Source organism: Sceloporus occidentalis, unplaced genomic scaffold, assembly GCF_023333645.1.
Source record: "Sceloporus occidentalis isolate IW3139 unplaced genomic scaffold, rSceOcc1.0.p SCAF_11, whole genome shotgun sequence".
NCBI lineage: Eukaryota > Metazoa > Chordata > Lepidosauria > Squamata > Phrynosomatidae > Sceloporus > Sceloporus occidentalis.
In genome coordinates this window covers 15,267,924-15,291,347 of record NW_028316991.1, presented here as the reverse complement: position 1 = coordinate 15,291,347, position 23,424 = coordinate 15,267,924, and the positions used below count along the sequence as shown (strand labels likewise).

Here is a 23,424-nt window from a genome sequence, read left to right as displayed (position 1 = left end):
CGTCACAGAGATCGTTCCAAATACGGTGTATAATACCGTATGGCAAATACCCTCATGCAAAGCCGCTCATCTAGCCCCGCCCCCAGGATGATGCGACATTCCGGTTTCCCAGAGTTCCCCATTTCTCTTTTCCCTAACGTTGTCACGGTTTCTTGTTCGTTTAATAAAGTTTTGTCGATTCTGAATCCCTTCTCTTCACGCCGGCAACCATGGCGGAATACGATCTGACCACCAAGATCGCACATTTTCTGGACCGCCATCTGGTCTTCCCTCTTCTCGAGTTTTTATCCGTCAAAGAGGTAAGGCGGGAAGCTGGTGCGGGTGTGATGATCAGCTTAGTACAGCTGGAGACGAGCCTGGGTTTGGCGGGAGAGCTGCGGCCTGCTGCTCGTTGGGCTGATGTAGCTGCCTGAGATAAGACACACATGGGCTGAGGGATCTTGGGCCTGAGGCGAGCTCGCAGCCTGGACTGCCCGAGAGAATATACGAGGGCCCCGGTAACGTAGAGTTTTATATTCGGAGACACGGCCTGTTTGTGTTTTAAAGGAGCCGCAGCACATGTTTCATGTAGACCCCTGGCCTCCCCTTTTCCTGATCCTTTGTACAGCGCTACGGAATTTGATGGCGCTATATAAAACAATAATAAAATTAATCCCAATCCCTGTGGCAGTGCTAATGCTGTACCGGTGGGACTGGCGCTTCTGATGCACTTATCCCAGTTTACCTTTCCACAAGCGTGCGTACAATTGGCTGCCGCCATTATTGAATTATTTAACGGGAGCGCTACAGGGCTTGTGCAGGAAGTGTTCTGAAGTACACTTCCTGCTTTCAGTACACACATCTGGGGGACTTTGTAAACCCAAAGAAGTCTTATTTCCTTAACAGATATAGAAAGCCTGCAGATAAACGCGTGCTTTGCTTTAAAGCATTGGCGTCATGGCTGCTCCTTTAAAAGAGCCGCAGCACCCAGACTGATATTATGCCCTTTGTGGTTCGGTCGGACTATTACACTAATTTTCCATCTGGAGCGCTGGCAACAAAATGTGTTGGATAATGCCTGTGCATTCATGATGGCGTTATCATTGGTCCTTAATTGCTTACCTGACAACAGTTCTTCAGGTTCCTTCCTCTTAGTAAAAAGGCTATGATGTCATAAGGTAGCATACTGATGGCATAAGGCAGTCCAACTGGGATCAGCCATAAACCCAGCTTGTAAGGATAAAAGCATTTGGGCCACACTGGTGCAGATACTCAGTACACCTGTTCAGCATTTTATGACATTAAAAAAATATATTTCTGAGAAGGATTTGGGAATTACGTTTCTGATGTTCCTTTTTTTAGGTGTGAAAACGTAAAGTTCCACAGAGAAGGGTCCGTACAATGGTTTTAAACTGATATATTATGCATGTAACCGTTATGATCTATCTTTTTGCAGATTTACAATGAGAATGAACTTCTTCAAGGGAAGCTGGATCTGCTTAGCGATACCAACATGGTGGACTTCGCGATGGATGTGTATAAGAATCTTTATCCCGACAAGGAAATTCCTCTCGGTAAATGTTTGGGGGGGGGGTGGTTTACGTTCTCTGCAGGTCCGCGTATGCTGGATGTTCAGCGTTGAGGACAGTAGTGATGGATTAAATATAACAATTCATCTTCATGACGTAGATGGGTGGATTATGGTATAGATTTGGGAAAACTAGGAGCTTGTGTTACTGTCCCGGGAACATCGATCTGTAGGAAACTGTAGCATCGCTTTTATTCGCTGAGAATGTGGGGTTATCTCTTGACACTCAAAGGGGATGTCGGTTCTAAAGTAAGAGAAGTAAAGTTTATAGCATTCTCGGAAACAAATGGCTCCGAGCGAGTAGTGTACCTTTTATTTCATGTAATATTGATAATCCTTAAAGTTCAGTAATTATAAGGATTTCCACCTCTCTCCCTTTTAGACCCAAGATTGGGTTTTTTATTTTTTTTTTTTTTTTAATCAATGGCAGCATTTTCACTTCTCGGAATCTTATGCTCGAGTTACTGTCAATTTTCTTTTGATTCAAACCACTACCTGTAATAAAATTAACGATTCATGCTAGATGCCTGTAGGCCAGATACTGATTTAAATATATATATATATATATTGGGGTTTGGTCTTTCCAACAGGACTCCTTTACAGTGGAATAGTACGTACGGTTTCTGTGTTCTTCCCATTGAGCTTTTTGGGTCAAAAAGGCCGCCAGCGAGAGACACTTCCAAGACGAGTTTCCTTTTGTTGTACACATGCAATGGTTAATTTGGGGGCACCTTTTAAACTGTTACATTCTTAATCTCTGCTCGCCAAATTATTTTGAAATCCACGACTCTTTAAAAAAAAAAAAAAAAAAAAAAGTAAAAAATCCATCGGCAGGCAGTTTGCTCTTTATAGTGAATCCTTTTTAAAAAAAAAAATGTATTATTAAAACAAAAATAGCTTTATCTGTGCGGACACGTCAATGTGTTTTTGTTTGATATGTTAGATTAGCCGGATACTGTATTATTATTATTTGATTAATTATTATTTATGATTAATAATTATTTGTTCCACCTTGTATGTCCTGTGTAGCCCTGCGAGAGAAGAGGACCACAGTTGTTGCCCAGCTGAAGCAGCTTCAAGCCGAAACCGAGCTGATTGTGAAGATGTTTGAAGATCCGGAGACCACTCGTCAAATGCAGTCTACCAGGTAAAACATTTTGTGGTCAGACACGCGGATCGTTCTTTTGTTCCTTTGTGTTTGGAAACGTTTTAACTTTTTATGAGATGTGTTGAAACTTTAGGTTTTACTGCAGAATGTTTAACACCTGAAGGAGGGCATTTATTTTACTGATCACAGGGTCTGCACGGCTCTCACTAATATTTTAGGATAAAGGGAGGAGGATTAGCTTGATGTAACTGTATTGGCCCAGAAGATAGTGAAGTCTTTAGAAGAAGTTCATCGCTTTTTTTTTTATTGGGCCAACAATAAGATTTTGGGACCTTTTCTATGTTGGCCAAGTAATTTTATCAATTATAACTAGACTCTTTATTTGAAATAATTATTTCTGCAGTGAGGTGACCTGTGCTATTTTTGACAGATTTCTGTGATCCTCGGGACCTGTGTGTGATTGATATATATATATATAACCTGGCATAACTTTGTTTTGCATTTTGTGAGATCGAAATCTGGTCCTCACAGCATCCCCTATCCTTTTTTTTTTTTTTTCCCCCTCCTTTATTTTCGTTTTATGTTATACTTGAAAATAATCCTAAAATCAATTTAATTACCATTAGCTTGTGAAAAGCTGTAGGTCGCTGGTCCTGTATAAAACCGGGGCCCCTTACAGTCAACAAGTCTGTTCCACCTGTAGTGCTGACTCTCTAGGCTTCTGTAATTGTCTTAAAATGGCTGGAGCATAATGATTTGCCCTTAATGATAATGAGGAAATTGTTCCTTCTGTGTAATTATCCCCAAATGTTTTGTAGTACTCTTTCAGTAACCGTTTTAAAAGGCTCTGTAAGATTTGTCTGCCTTTCATGGTTGAGAGCCTCCAGCATTAAAAGGCTTAATATCTGCTGTGTGTGGGACATTGTGCAATATACAGCTGTTACATGTTTCCGGGAACACCTCAAATATCATGTGTTCTTAAATAGTTATCCATGGTTAACTTTTAATTATGTTAAAGAGGACTTATGCTAAATAGAAAAGATCCCTTTGAAGGTTGAAGACATCCCTGGAAATTTTGGTAAATCTTTTCCATTTTTGTCTAATCGTAGCCTAAAATATATATATATATATGTGTGTTTACTATATCCACATATAAATATGTTACAGGTCTGCCAGATTGCCATATCTGGATTTATTTGAAGGACCAGACTTTTTTTTTTTTTTTTTTTTACCCCCCTCCTTTTTTATTCCAGGGGTGCTGGGTGCTCATTCACACACATCATCTGGCAGAGCTCACAATTACAACCAGCAAATGCCCCTTTATGCCGTCGGCAGGGGAGTAAATGAGAGCGCATATACTATAAAACTCTTCCTTTCGCAGGGACACCCAAGTAGCTCTATATTCTGTATAAATCAAAGGAAAAATAATCTCTGTAATGTAACTATGCATTATATGGGGCCAGCCTAGCTTCTCCTGCATCACAAGCGAAGTCAAGAGACACAACTCTCCTTCATCCCATAATGCTGACATTTTTAGAATAATTCTTTTAATGCTCAGAAGCGGACAGCGTTTCCGTATAATGCAAGTCATCCTACTTTCTGATCTGAGTCTACTAAAGCTTCTTAGAAGCTGGAAGGCTTTCTGGATTGCGGCTTGTGAAGTTTAGTAATGAGATTGGAGGCTTTTAGTGTACGCTAAAGATAATTAGATATGGCGGGAAATCAAAATGAGTCGAGCAAAGGAATTGAGGCTTTGGCCCGGAGCTCCGTTTTCTGAGAAGTGAGCGCAGCAGGTCTGAATTTTATAGCCTGGACCTAGACCTTGTTCGGGTTATTGGACGGATGTAGGCCGAGCTGTACACATTACGCCGTGTGCAAGTTGGCTGCCATCCTAGCAGATGCCCACCATGATTTCATGTTATGACCTTCGACCCTTTCCCAAAGTAGTCTATTTCCCTTAACCATAGTCATCATACTAGATATATTAGTGTTTTTAAGTGTGAAAAAATGCAGATATTGGCAGATTCCTGCTCGTTCGCGGCTAGATGCCAGACTAGATGGACCGAATGGTTCTATAACGTCTGTTTTCCGGTGCTGAATTCTGATGTCGAGCTGAAAATGTGTATTTTGTTGGGTTGAAGACGTTCTTTTTAGAACCTGTGGATATAGTTCTGTCACTCAAATTTTTTTAATGTGCTTTGGTTTTTTTTTCACCCAACAGGGATGGACGAATGCTGTTTGAACATCTAGCCGACAAACATGGGGTATGATTTTTATTTTTGACTCAAACATGTGTCATGGCAAACTCCTCAACACTTCTGTTGTTCTATATGAGCTTTATTATGTGCCAATAGAGTGGAAGAAAACTCTGCCTCCTTTTCATCGATTTTAGCCTAGCACTAGATTTTTTAATAATCACTGATCCCTTGACTGTAAAATCCTTGAAATTGCTGTTCGCTTTATCAACCTCGTTAAGCCTTTTCGGTCTTGTTTTTGAAACTCTGAAGATTACCAACTGTGTTCTGTTTCTTACCTTACAGTTCAGACAAGAATACTTGGACACGCTTTACAGATACGCCAAGTTTCAGTATGAATGCGGGAACTATTCTGGAGCAGCAGAGTACCTCTACTTTTTTAGAGTTCTGGTAAGTTTGTTTTTTTTTTTTTGTTTTGTTTTTTATTTTTTTTTACTACTTGTTTTGTACATTCAAATCAGGAGACCGTATGATTGTTAATGCTGTTACTGTTATATCTTTGTACTGATCAGGTCATAGTGATGTCATTTAGTTCACTCACTTCCTCGGTTGATACAATTAGTTTCAACTTGGTGTCCTTGAAGTTAACTGCAATACTGAAAAAATTAAGCAATGCGATGTCATGTAAAAGCAGAGATCTCCTCCTTTAACGAACATATATTACATTCCACATGTCAAATTCCTAGCGAATGCATGGGTGCAAAGTTTTTGTAACTGTCGTTGAGGCTTGTAATTGTGACTGTAGGCCGAGAGTGACCTCATTAAACCGTTTTGTCGAAGGATCTCTAAGCAGTGACATATTCTGCACAAAGTCCAGGGGGACTGCAAAACCCACGCTTGCGCAAAGATCTCCCTTTTTGGCGAATAGACGGCCACATGGAGATCTCTGAACTGAGCTGGCGCTCTCTATACACTGCAGTGAAAGGCGCTATACACCTTTTACGTCACTGAGTGCTACGGTATGATGTCATATGCTGGCGCTCCTTAGGATGGAGACCACATGGGGGTTCAGCTCCATCCTAGGTCAGAGCCATAGAAAATTACATGACTGAATTAGATGACAAAACTATATATTTCTCTGGGGTTGCTTAATTCCTTATTTAAATTAAAAGCGTTTTTATAAATTCCTGTCTTGCAAGTACTTCCAGCAAAGGTTTTGGAGAGCAGAATTTTTTACATTTTTTTTATGGAAACTGTTCCTTGTTTGTGACCATTGCCCGATTATTCTGACAGGACAAGCCCTGTTGGATAATACGTTTTGAATTTTCATATGCATGTGGTTTGACAAACCACAGGTTGCCAAGGTGACCTGAAATTGTACCTCACCAGCGCCGTTGTACCTGAACGTTGGCCCCGTTATCCCCTCGCCCCCGGGGCACATTCCAGCAGGCCGTTCCATTTCATTTCCCGGCCCTCAGATGTAACCAGCGTGTACGGCCCTCGCGGGAGTTGGAGGAGCTGGTGCGCAGGAGAGCTCTTGATTTCCCCTTCCTGAGCAAACAAGCAGACTTACAAAAAAAAAAAGTGTGTGTGTGTTTCTGTATCTTACTATGTGTGTAAGTATGTTAGTGTGTGTCAGTTATTGTGTGTAAGTATGTGTGTGTACATTAATATGTTACGAGTGTATATCAAAATGTTCTAACATTGGGCGAACAACTGGCTCCAACATTTTTCAGCCGGCTCATGGATCCCAAACACGTGAATTCCTGTACTTTATTTTATAAAAATACTTGTTTGTTTTCCTCTCACGTTAAAATACTTGGTTATCAGAGTAGTCCGAAATAATAAGAATTTACAAGACCTCTCTGGACCGATTCGATTCCCCCCTCCCCCCCCCTCGTCTCCACAAAAAAACGAGGAAAAGTTTTAGCTGCAAACTTTAATGAAAGTCAAAGTCTACGAACTGCTTAAAGAATTTTTCCGTCCCGGATGCACTTTTATGGAGCCCGTTCTAGTTTGGCCGACAGGTGGACTGAATCAATGTTTGTAATCTAAATCTCGCTCTCGGAAACCAAGCGGTGAAAACCAGACCGGCAAATTGAAGGTAATCGTTGGTAATGTTGCGTAGCTGGCCTTGCCTTATATCTTATCTGTCGCTTCCATCAAGCCTTCCTTGGATATTACCAGGGGTTTAAGAGCGTAAGAGTCATTTACTTAGGAAATGTAAACAGCTTAAATGAGGTTCATAAAACTAGGGCTGCGCTTTAATTACACGTCCCTGAAAAGAGCTCGCTTATTCATATCATTTGCTAATGCCGGGAGTGAATTTTGAGAATGAAGATTTAATGTCGGGCTCGGGCCCCAGCACAGTCAATTTATTGTTGCCGGCCAGCGAGTGAAGGTGCCGTTTTGCTAGCAAATGGAAACTTAAGGTAACCCCCTCGGAAAATCCAGATATTGAAACTATTCTACCATGTCCGCAGACCGAAAGGTTAGTATGCGGAGCCAACTGTAATGACATGGAGAGGGGCCAAGCGAGTTCACATGAACCTCTGCTTAAAAAAAAAAAAAATGGTTTACGTGATAATTTGCTGCAAGAAATCCGAAATTAGCAATTGGAGCGCCCCGTACCATTTTACCCCCGGTAACAAAACGGATACGATGTGTGAAACTTTTTACGCCCTTTCCCATGTTTTGTGTTGAATTTGATGAGTCTTAAATATTGGGTCTTTAAGTGTTTATGTGAGTTGGTAGATTTTAAAAGATGTCCATGATGTCGCTCGGCGTGAAACATTCTGCCTGCACGGTATGTTACAGTCTATTACTCCTGAAGACTGCGCTGCTCCCAAAACCTTACATATGTTTTGTATTTGTTATCGTGCTTAGCCGCTAGTGTTAATACTGATCGTGCTGTAGGATGTATCTGCAGTTGTCGTTTTATCGAACCCTTTGAATGTGCGTCTTTCGGATTCACTCGAAATCCGTAAATGCGACATTCAGAATGTTCTCCGTTAAAAAGTCCTTCCTTGGAGCGACACCGACGCGGTCTCACTGCACCCTTGAGTGCCAAAGGAGGGAGTAGCATGTTGCGGATCGCTGCTTGCTCTCCGCCTGGTGCTTCGGGGGTTAAAGGGGTGACTGCAGACACGGAAGCTATGAAAGGCCCATTGTGAGCCCACTGGGAGATTAGAATTTGACACTCTGAATGACCTGGTGTAGTTCGGTGTTGTATAAATTACAGCTTTGTGACCCCGGCATTACCCTCGTTTTCAGAAGACGTGAACTGCACTAGATAAAATAACGAGACCGGTTCTCCAGACTTAGCAGGGTGGGTGGCTTTGTTGATTTTGGGGGGGTTCGTCATCTTCTGCTCAATGAAGGCAGGTTTGTAAGCGGGGGTCTGCTCTCAACGCCATTCAGAGCTCTTATTTTTGTATGATATCCTTAAAGCCTGTAGAAGTGATTTGTTCCATCAGTCATGCGCGGGCATTGCCGTCCGCCGACATAACTCTGGATCGCTACGATTTCCAGATTACCGCGGAAGCGGACAGCTATTTTGGCTCGTTTGGCTTGTTTTCATAATCCGTCGCTGCGTAAACAGTGTAATAACTATAAATAATGAGGGGAACGAGCAGCAGAAGACGCTCATTGATTATGCATTGTGTATACATCGCATGCTTTTCGTTTATATATAGTATAAAAATGTTTACGCAGCCTCTGGTAACGTGCTTTGGGCCAGTAAAATAAATCAACCAATTTTTATTTTGTTTCAGACGTGTCAATAGTAGTAAAGGAAGAGCGTGTCGCATTTCAAATATTTCGTAAACTTTTGCTCGTGATCTCAACTGTACGGGGAGATTTTTTTTTATTATTTGAATATAACCGAGTGTGTATCCAAGTTACGGACATTGGTCATTTCTCTACGAAGAAGAAAAAAAACCATATTGGGTCCAACGCCAGAGCTGTCGGAGACCAAATGGGAATCTCCTTATTTTTCTTTAATAATTTGAAAGCTTCTGTATCGCAGGTAACCCCGTTTTTCCAACGTTCCTGTTCACAATTGGCTTTCTTTCTGTACCAGGTTCCTTCTACGGACCGAAACGCGCTCAGCTCTCTCTGGGGGAAGCTGGCCTCAGAAATTCTGATGCAGAATTGGGACGCAGCCATGGAGGATCTGACTCGGCTAAAAGAAACCATAGATAATAACGTAAGCGGCTTTGTCAAATATCTTGCCAAGAATTTAAACTTTTTTTTTTTTTTCCTTTTTCTTGCCTCCCTGTGCAAATAGGATGTACCTGACAAACTTGTCTAGCACATCTAGGGTAGATAAAGCACCAGGACGGGTCCACTTCGTTTTTATTTGTGATTCCCGTTATTGGAGTAGATCTTCCACCAAAGACCCGGCGGTTTTAACCCAATCGAAAGGAATATATGCTTGCTTGCTGTTAGAACGTCATAAGTCGGAAATAGGCATACTTACGGCAATCTGTGTCTTGTCCGGTTGTCTTAAGTCTGCTCTGTGCTAATGGTGCGTTAGAAGAGGAAGATGAGGAAATCGGTGAACTGTAAATATAACGCAACATCTAAAACTTTTCCACTTGTTTAACCCCAAAAAAGGCTTGTGGTCTGTCCTTCCTTGCCGACTGTTTCGATCTCAAGGCTTTCTTTGCACTGAAGATACGCAGCTCCTCTCGGCTGTAAGCTTTACCTGGATCGGCCGCAACATTAGAAGGCGTTTGGCTTTCTCATGGCACAAAACCTGCCAATCGAGGCTTTTTTTTTTGTGGTTTTTATGCACTTTATAAACAGTCTCATGGAGCATTTGACCAAATACGCTACATTTCCAGCAAGCTAGTGATTTCTATAAACCTGGGAGACTATATTTACACTGCATTTCGTAAACACTCCATAATTGTTCCATGGCTAATATTTGCTCACTTGGCACCTGCGCTTATGCAGAGCAATAGGATAACTGGAACGACCCTCTGCTGTCAGAGCATGATGGGAGTGACGGTCAGATGCGTCAGATTGGATCGTTGCAGGAGATCTACGGTCCGCACCAGAGGGACTGCAATGCACGTTTTGCTACCTGCTGAGATTGTAGCATAGAAATGCTTGCTTGTTTCCGGGATGTTTATGCATTATTTATAATTTAGTTCTTCTGTATTTTTTCTCCCCAGTCTGTGAGCTCTCCTCTCCAGTCCCTGCAGCACAGAACATGGCTCATACATTGGTCTCTGTTTGTTTTCTTCAATCACCCTAAAGGACGAGACAACATTATCGACCTATTCCTTTACCAGCCCCAGTAAGTCCGTTTTACTGCTTTCTAAGCGGCTCTATTGCACAAAGGTTTGCCTTTCTCTGATTTTAGCCGGTAGACGTTCGGAGAAGTAATCGCTGGTAACGCGTATTTATGACAGTTTCCAAAAGGGAAAAAAATAATAAAATAAAAAAACATAAATTACTATTTATTACTTTATTTTAGACCCTATAAATTTGCTCTCATTTGCAATTAAATTCTTTAAGTATTTATTAACCTATTGCATTGTTTCGTACTTGATCTGTTTTTTTCTTTGTGTCTTTTGTCATGGCGGGCCGTGCTGAAACCGCGGCACATTGTTAAATAACTAGGTGAATGGCTGTAAACGCTCTAAAGAGCATCTGCTCCTTCAGAACTCAGCAGGCCTTTTCTTCTGGCCGTGTAAATGATTAGAAACGTGACGTGTGTATATCCTCTTGCCTTCAGGCTGTGGCTTAGTGCCTTGATTAACAGAGCCTGATTATAAGGGACATCAGATGCCGGTACATGGGTAGCGGAGCTACTGCTGCTTTCATAGTAACGGTTTTCGAAGTGTGTCCGGATCAGCCGATCACGTGCTGAACGCCGGCCCGTGCCATGTGGAATACCGCTATCTGCTTTGAAGTACTTGGTTTCTCTCTGGTGGCTTTGAATGCTACGCGGTAGACACTTGGCTCGTTCCCTTTGGATGAAGGTGCCGGTTTCTTAAACTGCTTTGCTATGAACCGGCTACTGACATGAGTTTCCTTATTGCCGAGATTATCCCTTATTGTTTTCTCTGATCGTCGTGGCTTGGATTATGGTTACGTTTGGTTTGCGAGTGGACTAGCCACAATGTATAATAGAATTTTCTATTTTAACCGAATTGGAGGTGGACTTAAAGATCAGAATTAAGACCGTATTGTTGTACTTCAGGAGACTTAATTAAGACATGAGTCATTTCCTCGGACGTTTTCCCTTTTTTGGGGGGGGGGGGGGTTTCTTTTGGTATTGATATTTTTAGTTACAGCATTACAATACACACACAAAGCTTCGAACATGTCCACCGCAGCTGAAGCTGTGCTTTCGAAGCATTCGGCTCAGAAAACATCTGTTTGCCATCAGCAGCTTTGTCTGCTACAGCGAGAAAAGAAAACATACACGCAGATGTCCGCAAGCTACCGAAACGCGTCAGGGTTACATTTGGCTTTTATTTCTGGGATAAATGCGTACTTAAACGTGCCTGCACATGAAAATTGTCATTTTAATTCCTCGGTGGGGGGGGGAAACAAAGCACAAGCTGCGGCAATTCGCCCTTTCAGAATGTCATATAATCCATTGATGACAAGGGTGGGAGATGCGGTTGTACGCTGCAGCCTAGAATGCCCCTGGAAACGAGTTAAACGTTCCCTGTAAAGCTGTTTATATACAGGTGGACGATGCCGCTAGTGATGTCTGCTTTCGTTCATATGTTTTAGTGTGCAGTCCTGTTAAAATATTCCGTTTGCTTTAAGGTCCCAGTAGCATTTTTTGTCATTGCCGAATGTAATATTGTTTTTTATTTATGACGTATATACGAGGCGCTTAAGGCTTGCTAGCAGAGAGCAGAATCATTCATTGCCAAATTTATACTGGAAGATTATTGGCTGATACTGTAAATGTATTTAGATTGTATTGATAGATTTAATTTTATTTTTGAATAATGTAAATTGTTTTGAATCTGAACATAGCTATACAAAAACTGCATATTTGTTTTGCTAATTTTTATTTTTTTTTAGATACCTGAATGCCATTCAGACCATGTGCCCCCATATCCTCCGATACCTGACGACAGCAGTCATTACAAACAAAGATGTGAGGAAAAGGAGGCAAGTCCTGAAAGATTTGGTCAAAGTTATCCAGCAGGTATGGAGGAGAACCATCAGACGTGGGGGGAAAAAAACAGGGTGGCCGCCTAGAGGCGCTCTTTGGATTTAGGTTGTGTGATCGGGAGGTGACCGGAATGTCCAAGAAGTATTTAACTTATTTAAAGTAGAGCTCCGCAAGACTTATACTGGTAACATTCAGGAATCCTCCAAAAGAGATGCACAGGGTAGCAAAGAGGCTCAGGGATCCAGCACGGGACCTTCTGGACGTCGTAGTGTCTCTGGCCTGGAATTAGGCTTCTGTTATTCATCTGTTCGTAATCAGGGAGAAATATTAATTTCAGTTTTCCCCCCTATAGTTTTACTTAAAGGTTACTACTACTACTTGTATTTTACTTCCATAATCCATAGGACCCACTGACTGCTAACAGCGTATGTGAAATCCGAGGTTGAGTGACACGAGAAATCCCCACCGGAAAATGTTAAATTAGAATGCATTGGTGGGTCTGCGGCAGACAAATTAGTTTTTGTAACATGTTATAAATTAAATTATAATGATTAAGTAAATATTATGAATAAAATTTGTTTTTGTCTACAGGAATCTTACACGTACAAAGACCCCATTACTGAGTTTGTGGAGTGTTTATATGTTAACTTTGACTTTGATGGCGCCCAGAAGAAATTAAGGGAGTGTGAATCGGTAAGTCCTGAAAAGATTTGATTTTAAACTAGGTGATCATTTATATCACCTAGTGTTATATTATTATATTGTATCTATGTAATTAAACCACCTTTTATTGGAAGCGGATGGTTCAAGTAACTAAGGGTGGGATGGGGAACCTAATTTGTTCTGCCCCCAGACTTCAGCTTCCATGAGGTCAACCGAAAAAACTATCGTAAAAGCTGCGAAGCACAATTCCTCTTTAAGGTCGCGTTTGAAAGAAAATGTGCCCTTTTTTAATTAGTCGGCGGCGAGTGCGTAAATATAGAAGTTGTGTATACTGATTAGCCAATATGAGACGCCCTTTCATGTGATATGCTAAATACCTTCCTCGTCTGCCATTAATTACGAGACCGCGTAATGAGGATGACAGGGTTTGGAAGGAAGTAAATTTTGCCCCCGTATTTTTTGCAGAGGTTTTTCGCTCAGTAAAATCTCAATATAAATCGTGTACATGAAGGAAGTTATGCAATTTGCAGTAATTAAGCCGAACGCATTGAAGTCAAAGCAGTAAAGTGAAGTTAGTAGTGTTGGTCCTCTCTCTGACTCGTACAGATATACACACGGTAGTCTATTAATGTCTGTCGCTTATACGCGGAACTTGGAACTTGAACCGAGACCATCTCAGGGTTCTGGCACCCAAGTATATTGATGGCTTCTTGTGACTTTGAAATATGTAGGATTTCCGGCCGCCGTTCTTGGTGCAAGCTGCTGAAATCCTACTGCTAGATCTAGTTGCTTGGAGAGTTAAGAACATAAGGGGCAACACATCTGTATTATGCAGAGGAGCCAAGCTAAAAGCACACTGCTGCGAGTAAAGCCCCTGTGCAATCTGGGTGATCATTACAACAATGAATAAGAAGTAAAAAATAATAAAATAGGAAAACCTGCCTGTTAGTCTGCTAATACTCACATATAATATATTTTATACTATGATAAAAATAAGTATTCCACAGAGTCCATGGAATCGCAACATTTAAAGTATAAGCGCGTGTGTGTGTGTCTGTGTATTGATGCATGACTGGATGTGTGTGTGTATGGGTGTGTGTGTGTTAGGAGCCAGTTCTAAAACATCACCTGTGAACAAACCAACTTTCTTGTGTTTGCATCCAAGGTTGGCTTATTGCCTTGTGTCAAGCACTTAAACTGCAGCTCTACGCTGTTTAACCCCTTAAGGGACCAGTTTGAGGCCGTGCTATTTCTGCCTTCTGCAGGCACACAGTGCTTCCTTACCATCCACACCTCAGCAGAGTCCTACTGATGCTAAATAATAAACACGACATTCAGTGCTGGAATATGGTGTTATCACTGTTTTAACCTTGTTTTATGTATATTACCGGACCCCCTTAAACGTTGGCGGTAGGGGTCTCGGTATACCTTGAACCTGGAGATGATCAGGTGTTTTTTCTGGGGTATTAACGTCTCTTGGTCATTTAATATACATTCTGTGAGTTGTGGTGTTTGAGGACTTCCTCCTGTCTTGAGGAACAAAAGCAGTATAAATGCCACTGATGGTTTCACGAGCAAACATGTACCTTACATCTGCAAGTCATTTGCATTTTAATATTAATGTCTTTAACCCCGCAGAAAAGCAGTAGCAAAGTCAGTAATGTTTTATTGCAGCATCTGGCACTAAATCACGATCCTTGGGATGAATAAGCCTTAGACTCCAGATCCTCCGATCCAGCGGCCTTTGAATGTAAAAGGGAACCACTTATTCCAAATCTGAGTTCCTTAAGAATACATGTTTTTATCCACACTTGGATTGGCTGGTTATTGTATATAGAACGTTACATCATTTGTTTGAAATATAGATTTGTTCATATGCAATCTTTGTAGAGAGGATGATGGGGTTTGGGGGGGGGGGTCTTCAGGGGTTTTTTTCACTAAAGGGAGGGTTGTGTTCCAGCCTTTATCACATTATACAAAGAGCAGTTCAGGCCTGGTAGTGTTGGCTCTTCTTCATGAATAGTGAAGTGGGGAAATTGAATGCAGAACTCTCCATTTTAGTGAATAGATCCATTTGAAGACAGCTTTTAAGATTAACACCCCTAAAAAAAAATTTGTCATATTGCAGTAGTCATGTCATTCATTTTTTTTATTTTTTTTTCTCTTGGTTATAGGTTCTGGTGAATGACTTTTTCCTTGTGGCGTGTCTGGAAGATTTCATCGAGAATGCCAGGCTTTTTATATTTGAGACTTTCTGCCGTATCCACCAGTGTATCAGCATTAGGTAAGGATTCTTTTTGCTAATTTTAAGGTGAATTAAGAGATTCTCGTGGGGAAAAAAATCGCCTTTTTTTTTTTTTTTTTTTTTTTTTTATAATCAATATATATTTTTTTTGTATGTATATACCATGTTTAAAGCTCTGACAGCCGACAGACTGTATCCGGAAGCTGGCCAAGTTTTGTTTCAGCAAAGAGAGAATATTGGCTTAATTTGTAGAGGTGGTCTGATTCTTCATCAAAACTGTGAGGCTTAAAAAGGCTTCATAGTACTTTTATTCCCCGTTTCTATCCTTTTGTTAAAGCGTGTTACTGTGGGTATTTTCCCCTGTTCCTCGGATACATACGGTATATTTCTTTAAGAGTGCGGTCACGCCACATTTTCTAAAGTGTGTTAAGGAATTTGAAGATATGTCAATTTTTTTTCTCTTTTGTCTACCCCATTTAAAATTAATATCTGTCCGGACAAAATTAGATGTTTAGGTTCTCTAGCCTTCAAAAAAAAAAAAAAAGCCTCATCTTGTCTTAATTCTCTGTGTCTTGGAAAAAAAGTTTCTATTATTTACAGACACATGTAACTAGTCACTTTTTCCGATGCTCTGGAGATTACATGCATTTCAATCTGCTGGAAGTAAAGTCCGCAGTGTGTTGGGTTTTGGGGTCCCGCTGGATGCCTGGTCCCCCTTTATAACAAACATTATTTTCTCTTGTACCACCCTATTTCTTTACTTTTCTGTGCTTCTGCTCTTTGTTACTTGTGTGAACCAATCCTTTGTAGGCCTATAAATATGTCATGGAAAGAACGTCACACGAGAGCGAATATTCAGGATACGTTTCAGGCACAGTCCATTAGGAGAGCAGTATGTTGACGAAGCAATGAAACGTTAGCGGACCTCTAATCCATTTTCAATAAATGCAAAGCTTAACCGCAAGCTTCTCTCGTGCCTTTGCCCTGGCTGTATTAATGTAGCAGGTAACTTGGCCTCCGGTCGCAGTTCTATTTAATGACACATATCGGCTCTGTGCACAGTCCGCTGACGGTTCTCATTTTGTAGGTGTTGTTCGAAGAGACGGATCTAATGGCCGTCCAAGCTTACTGCTAAAGTAACAAATCAAAACCGATTTGCTTGTTTTTAACGTAATAAGTCATACGGTTGTAATAAGCTTTATTTCACGCGCAAGGACAGCAGCGAACGTTTATTTTCTTCGGCTAGTTACTCAATCGTAAAAAAGGGACAATAAAAAGTGTCGTCGCGATGTTATCCAGTTGAACATTTTTGACTGCGAGGGCAATTGTCTACAAGTCTTTCTGGTTCTTTAAATCCTGTAAGTGAATCTCTAGATTGAAAGGCACAGATTGGATAATTGTGTGGAATATATTGTGTTGCTGCTAGGATGAGTAAGAGAAGGATCCCGACTCTAAAACAAACGGGACTTGAGCTTTCCTAAAGTGGAATCATTAGTCGCGCTCTTTGACCGGCGCTGGAAGCTAAAGTACGTCTTGTTGCTTCCTTAAACGAACGGTCAGTCCGGGGCTATTCGTTTTGTGTGCGATAGCAGCCCTTTACCGCCTTGTTATAATTGTTCTCTGGTCTATTCCAGCCTTGTTAGACGATGCACGTTATCTCCATTTTTATTTATATAGCGCCGCGTTTCTTGGTCCGTGCATTCAAAGGATACGACAAAATTAGAACTGGGCCCCCAAAAGAGCACAAGAATGTGTTGGGGAGTTAGAGGGAGACGTTGAAAACCAATGTAAAGAGACAGAAAAGTCTCCAATATTAAATTAGTTAGGAGACCCCATCGTTCCTTTAAACCAAGAATGATTCAGAGTGGGGTTTCCCCCGCCAGCCACTTTAAAGGTTAGGCCCTCGCGTGTCTAACGTGACCGTCTTCCCAGGACACGGCATTAGTCACGGTTGGCTTTATGCTGTAAGACGGCAGCAGAGAGGCCCCGATCTATGACTTTTTGTTTGTTCATTTGCATATTGGGAGCTTAATGAAATATTGGGTGAGTCAGGAGACTGGTCGGATGGATTACTCGTCGGGAAACTTGTTTACTCTCGGTCTGATTTTTGTGTGAAGATTACTTGAGTAAGGATGAGATGTTGTGACCTTCCGTACATTTGCTCTTTATGTAGTAAATGTATATGTTTTAAAAGCCTTGTGAAGTTTTGAGAACAAGTGTTGTGACACAGGGCTTCAAAGTAAACATCCCGCTGAGTCCTTCCACACTACTAATTGAGTTAATGGGAAACACGTCTTCGGTCTCGGCGGTAGTCTTCACAAACCGAGCTTTTTGATCTTAAAGGATTTATAATGTCATTCATTTGCGTGTTCTGGTCCTAGGTCTTCTGGTTAAGACCTGGTACTAGTTGAGATTGATTTGGACATAAAGAAACTCATACAGACAAAAGTTTAACAATGTGTGCAATTTTAATGGACTAGATAAAGCAAGTCGTCATTGAAAATTTAAAATGTCATGACCCCAATACCGTAGGAAGGTTACTTGACCAACTGAGGGTCAGTGGGGTATTAAGTATTAATGCATAGTAATTGCTCCGGTAAGGATACAGGACTCGTGTTTCATGTGGTTTTTATATAGATATTGCTTTACGTAGGCTTAGTTTTAAAGAACTTTACAAAAAAAACATGTACATTTCAAAGAGTACTGGATAAACTAACCATGATACTAAATTCTAGGTGGTTCTGATACCTGTATTATGATGAATGTCTGAAACTGAAAATCCATAAGTGCCACTATAAATGCTGTTCTTCTGGGTTTTTTTCCTTCCCCAAATCAGCATGTTGGCTGATAAGCTGAACATGAGTCCTGAAGAAGCTGAAAGGTGGATTGTCAACTTAATTCGAAATGCAAGACTGGATGCGAAGATAGATTCTAAGCTTGTAAGTTTCTTGTGGTTTGTTGGTCTGAAGTGTTAGTGTTGAACGCCATCCATAAAGCTTAGACATTTTGTTATAGTTCCTCATCAGTGTTATCCATTCGCGGACAGGTTCCCCTGGCCTGATATGACTTCAAGTGCCGTGATTTGTTTGCTCAATAGAATAGTCGTAGCTCTGGGTAACGGGTGAACATAGAGGTAAAGAAGCATTGAGAAGACATCCTGAGCGTGATCTTTGGGAGAGGCGCAGCACCTCTTCTATACTGATAGCACTGCTTGAAGACCAGGAATACCTGCCCATGATCTAATACTACTTAATGCTATTTATATAATGTTCTTGCGTTTCTGAAGACCGTATTGATTGCTTTGGACATTCTGTTCCCTGCTCAAATACAGGTATTGAATGTTGTATTTTTATACTTTTAGGGTCATGTCGTAATGGGAAACAATGCAGTGTCTCCCTATCAGCAAGTTATCGAAAAGACAAAAAGTCTTTCGTTCCGCAGTCAAATGCTGGCAATGAATATTGAAAAGAAAATGAACCAGAGCACCCGAAATGAGGTAAGCCTACTATTGGTCCTTAGGTGAACTCATTGCCCCGCTTTACTTTAAAGGGTTAAATAAACCTAAATTGGTGATCTTGCTCCTTCATCTTCTTGGTGAATGATTTACTTTTTGATGTACATGGTTAGAAGATAACTAGACTTCAAAATAATGACCACCCACCCACTAGTGCGCGCACGATAAAATTATACCCCAGTCACCTGACCTATTAGCAGTCACCTGACCTTTTGGTGATGTTTCACTGTATATTTTTAGTATTCTCTTCATTGAAAATTTCTTTTAGGTGCATTTTACCGAAGACACGCTCTTAAATCCCCTCTAACTAGTGGAAACTGCCTATTCGTGCTTATGCCTTACACCAACAAAATTTAGTGTGTTCTACCTATTTATTAATGTCTACAAGTCTGTTAAAATATTGTATTTTTGTTTTACAATCTCGTTGTTTTTCCTTTTCAGGCACCAAACTGGGCAGCTCAGGACACAGGATTCTATTAATTATTTAAAACCAGATCCTACATAACTGCAAATGTTCCAGAATAATTGTAAAAAGAGCTCATTTGGAATAAAATTGGCTACAATTCCTTTTAAAAAGATTACTGTTTGTTTTTTTGTTTTTTTTTTTATGCATGAGCCAAATAATTGTTGCCCTACTATGCTATCCAAATGATGTGATGGTTGTGACTTATCTTTATGTGGGTAGCAGAAGCATTATTACTAATCTAGACCCACAGACAAGCCAGAACGATAAGGGATTCTGGGTAGGCGCATACAAATGAGGTTAACAATGATCACCTTTCGCCTCTATATCCACTTTATACATGGATCCCTTGAGAGCAGATGTCTGCTGTACTGCAGCCTTTAGACACGACTCGGGAAAGAGGTACATTTGCCAGAGGTGCTTGTGGACAGCTGTTTCATCCTTAACGGGACTCGGCGGCACGAGGTTGTGATACTGGCTTAATACTCGAGACTTGAAGAAACACAAGAAATACACATAGCAAAAGTTCTGGTGGGGTAAAGGTAGCAGAAGCATTGAACACTAATCTGCGTCCACCAGACAAGCCTCAATGCTTGTTTTTCCCTGTTTATGAATTCACAGACAAATTGTTTTCTAGTTAAGTATATGTAAAATAGAAGGCTATCAAGGGGAAAGGCGTGTAAAATATGAATGTGTATAGCAGGGGTTAACATTCTTGGTGTCACACCTCATTTATGAAAAATCTAATGACCTTCGCCTCCCGTGTGGCCAAAAATGCATTCTTGGCCAGGGTGAGTTTGCATTAAATAATCTATAGTTGAGAGGCTACTCGTACCTTCTCTGGTGTCCGTCCAAACCACCCCAGGGGAAGCATACCCAACAGGTCAAGAACCCGGGTGTATAGCTTGTGATAGAGAAAAAAAGCAAACTGGCTTGTTTAGTTTGCCCTATTGCAATAAATTATTCTTTAAAATAGCTTTACACCACCTTAAAATTCCTTTTCCATATCCCATGTATCGCTTTGCGTTGGAAGTCTATTCCAGGCATTTACTACCCTTACTGTAAAGAAGAAAAAAAAAAGTCTTATTGTTTGCTAATAACTGTGGTTGTGGTTCATCAGGGATGCAAAGCGAATTGTCTGTCTAGATCCTTAAATATTCAGGTAGAGCCTTCTATATGCCCAGAGTTTTATTTTATAGACGCGTTGTAAAAATTCAGTTGCAATGCATCATAAAAATATAAGCTACGTACGTAAGACAGTACAAGACCAGGTCACCCATTTAATAAAAATTCATATTTTGAAAGTTAGAAATGGTTATTTTGAAAACATGTTTTTATATAGATATATAGATAGTAGATGTGTGTGTATATATATATATATATATATATATATATATATATACCGTAAAAGCTATTCAGGCTTTTTCTTTTTTTCCTAAATTAATATTCAGATTTTGGGGGGTTGTCTTATAATCAGGTTCGTCTTATAATCGAGCAAATACGGTATATATATATATAATGGAGATTTCTCTGAAAAGCGTTTAATAATGAAACTCTCAATTGTTGGATATAAATCCACACATATGAAACGTAACATGCAGACTGTATGTATTGTGTGGAATTGTTTGCGTCGGTTTTCTTAATTTTTTTGGTCTTTTTTTAACTCCTCTCATTGGCCCGTTTGAATACTTGTCACCAGAATGGGGTATTGTAAAGTTAACAGCAATTTTATATAAAATGGACCAATGGGAAGGGTGAAAATGAAGGCTTTTGAAAGAGTTTTACTATTGGCAATACAAGCAAAAGACTTAATTTCTTCATTTCTGAGAGGGTTTTTTTTTTTAAAGCTTTCAGTGGAAAAACTATTTGCAAGCATACTAAAGGTCAATGCAAAATGCCTATTAATATCTATTGATGGATTTTAAATGGTTATGTGAGAATCCTTCCAAACTAGAGGGAAGATCTTTGTTAATTAAGGCAATTTAAACTACTTCATTCCCTGCCAAATGAACGTGTTTGCCATATTAAGTTACAACAGATGACATTATTATTAAGTATCCCTATATTGCAAATTTACCCAGAAAGCATTAGGAACCTTCGCTAATGCGCATCACGGCTTTGTCTCGTTCTTTCTCTGAGACCTATGTGAATTCTGTTATTGGGTATTCCACAAAACCAGTGGACTAAGACTTTTAAGCTGTTGGTAGCCAGACTAGAACATGGTACAAACACTGATAATAGTGAAACTTACATAGCTATAAAAAGTTGTGAAGATGTTCATTAGCCTACTGTTGGAACCTGCTATATGAACAAGCAGTGAAACTGTTATTTTGTATGTGTCACTTAGCAAGTTAAAAAAAATAATGCGATGTCAGTCTGAAAAGGTCTGAAACAGAGGTCTGCGGGAAAGTAGTTTTAGGTATTTATATGGATTTAACGTCATGGCGTGTAGCAGTACATATAATTTCTTTAACACCTGTCCCTCTACCGCTGTTAGGTACCGTATGAAACTTTTCCTTCTCTGACACACAGAGAGCAATAGAGTGCATACAACGTTATCTGAGACGCCAGTTGTGTTGCAACAGAAGGCTGATAAGAGTTTTTGTAATGGGCTGTGGAGATAAAATAAAAAAACCCCTATTGCTTTAAGATTGGGAAATGTGTTTTCAGGGAATATATTGTTTGTGGGTGATTGGGAGTAGTCCCCCCATCCCCCACAACTGTGATGTGCATTTCTGGTTCACTTGCTAAAAAGGTTAAAGCCACTGTGCACACTCATGATCGGGGGGGGGGGGGGCGCTCCTCTTGTGACTGCAACACTGACATACCACGCATACACTTTATGGCCAAAGGTATACACCTGTATGACATCCCACTCCAAAACCATGGGTGTTAATATGGAGTTGCCTCCACTCTTCTGGGAAAGCTTTGAACAAGATGTTGGAGTGTGTCTGTGGGAATTTACGCCCCTTCAGTCAAAAGTTGTGTGGTTTAGTGATATTGGAAAAGGACGACTGGCTCGTAGTTGGTGTTCCAGTTCGTCTTAAAGGTGTTCAGTGGGGTTGAGTTCACGGCTCTGTGCAGCCACTCGGCACACTCCACAGCAAACTCCTGAAACCATGTCTTTATGGACCTTGCTTTGTGCACTGGGCGCAGTCATGCCGGGACAGGAAAGGGCCTTCCCCAAACCAGCGCCAAAAAGTTGGTAGCACACAATTGTCTACAATGTCTTTTTATGCTGTAGCATTGGTGACTTTTAGGTGCTATGCACTTAAGCCCTTGGCAGCAGGGTTGGACTGGCCATTTACATCAAGCGACCACCTGATGATGTAAGTGTGGTCAACGCTTCAGCTTTTGCGCAATATGCCTAGATCATTCTCTACGTTATTGTATCATTTAATAAATCCATTCATATTTAGCTATTGATATAATTAACTAATATCCGGATTACACAGTATTACAACTGACAAACTAGCATTTCATATTCTTAGCGTGACTACATTTTCTGTTAAAAATTCTCTAGAAGCCACATGCGTACATTCTGGGTTCTAATATTTTTGTAACTAGTAAATATAAGGAAATTAGAATATAAGAGAAATTTGTTTTTGGTATGTTTATATGATGTTAACTAAAATAGACTTCCCATTGGTTGATGTGGATTGTCCATCTGAAGTTTTGGAATTCGTGTTAGAATATATATATTTTTTTAATATATATTTTACTACACTGAAACAAAGAGGTTGTTGAAACGGAGAACAGAGTTTACTAAATGTATATGACCTAAGCAAAATTGATTTATTGCTTGATTAGGTGTAATATGCTAAGGATAAACTATAAAAAACTTAAAACTATAGTTATAGTCACATTTCAGTACCGCTGAAAACTGGACGGACGGTGTCTCCACTTCTAATGAAATACTGTTTCGTAAGAAACCTAATTTATGGAGGATGTCTTCCGATGAATAAAAGCTGCTTTTTAGTGCATGACACTAATTGAAGACCTAGGAACATGTCCTTTTAAGTAAAAGGCCAACTCCAGGGGGTACTAGTAGAAAATCCTTAAAGAATGTATTTACAGTGATTAACATCCAAGTCAATGTTTAGAGTGCTCTGATGTCTGTTTCGAACGCTACTTCTAGTAATAAAACTTTTGTGGCAGACACGCATGTGATCTTCCTCCTAATGGACTTGGGAACGGGTGTATTTAAAGGAGACACGTTTGAAAATAAAGATAAGCAAGAACATTTATAGCAACAAAGTAACCTGAAGATCTCAGTGCGAAGACACATTGTGCTTGAGGGAGCATAGGCACAATAGCATAATATTGTCAGGGAAATGGGGGGGGGGTGTAAGTGCCTTCTACTGAGGACTTCCATGCCAAGAATCAATGTCATTCATATTCAAGATGAACATGATCACCTGATGGTTTTGCCACATCCTTCAGTGATTTGTCATGACATTGGACAATGTTACTGATTTACATGCCATCATATTGACTTGTGTATTCTTTTGCTTTTTGT

The 23,424-nt window shown here is 40.3% G+C and overlaps 1 protein-coding gene across 1 annotated transcript; it reads left to right on the top strand.

The window, feature by feature from the left end:
• The first annotated feature begins 209 nt into the window (after positions 1 to 209).
• Positions 210 to 18,922, top strand: LOC149305625 (eukaryotic translation initiation factor 3 subunit E-B). Its single transcript, XM_089477310.1, has 13 exons — positions 210 to 299; positions 1,436 to 1,553; positions 2,597 to 2,714; positions 4,897 to 4,939; positions 5,216 to 5,320; positions 8,952 to 9,077; positions 10,051 to 10,175; positions 11,927 to 12,053; positions 12,612 to 12,713; positions 14,858 to 14,967; positions 17,765 to 17,867; positions 18,290 to 18,424; positions 18,884 to 18,922. Exons 1-13 carry the CDS (start codon positions 210 to 212, stop codon positions 18,920 to 18,922), a joined length of 1,341 nt encoding a protein of 446 aa, XP_089333436.1.
• The last annotated feature ends 4,502 nt before the right edge of the window (positions 18,923 to 23,424 follow it).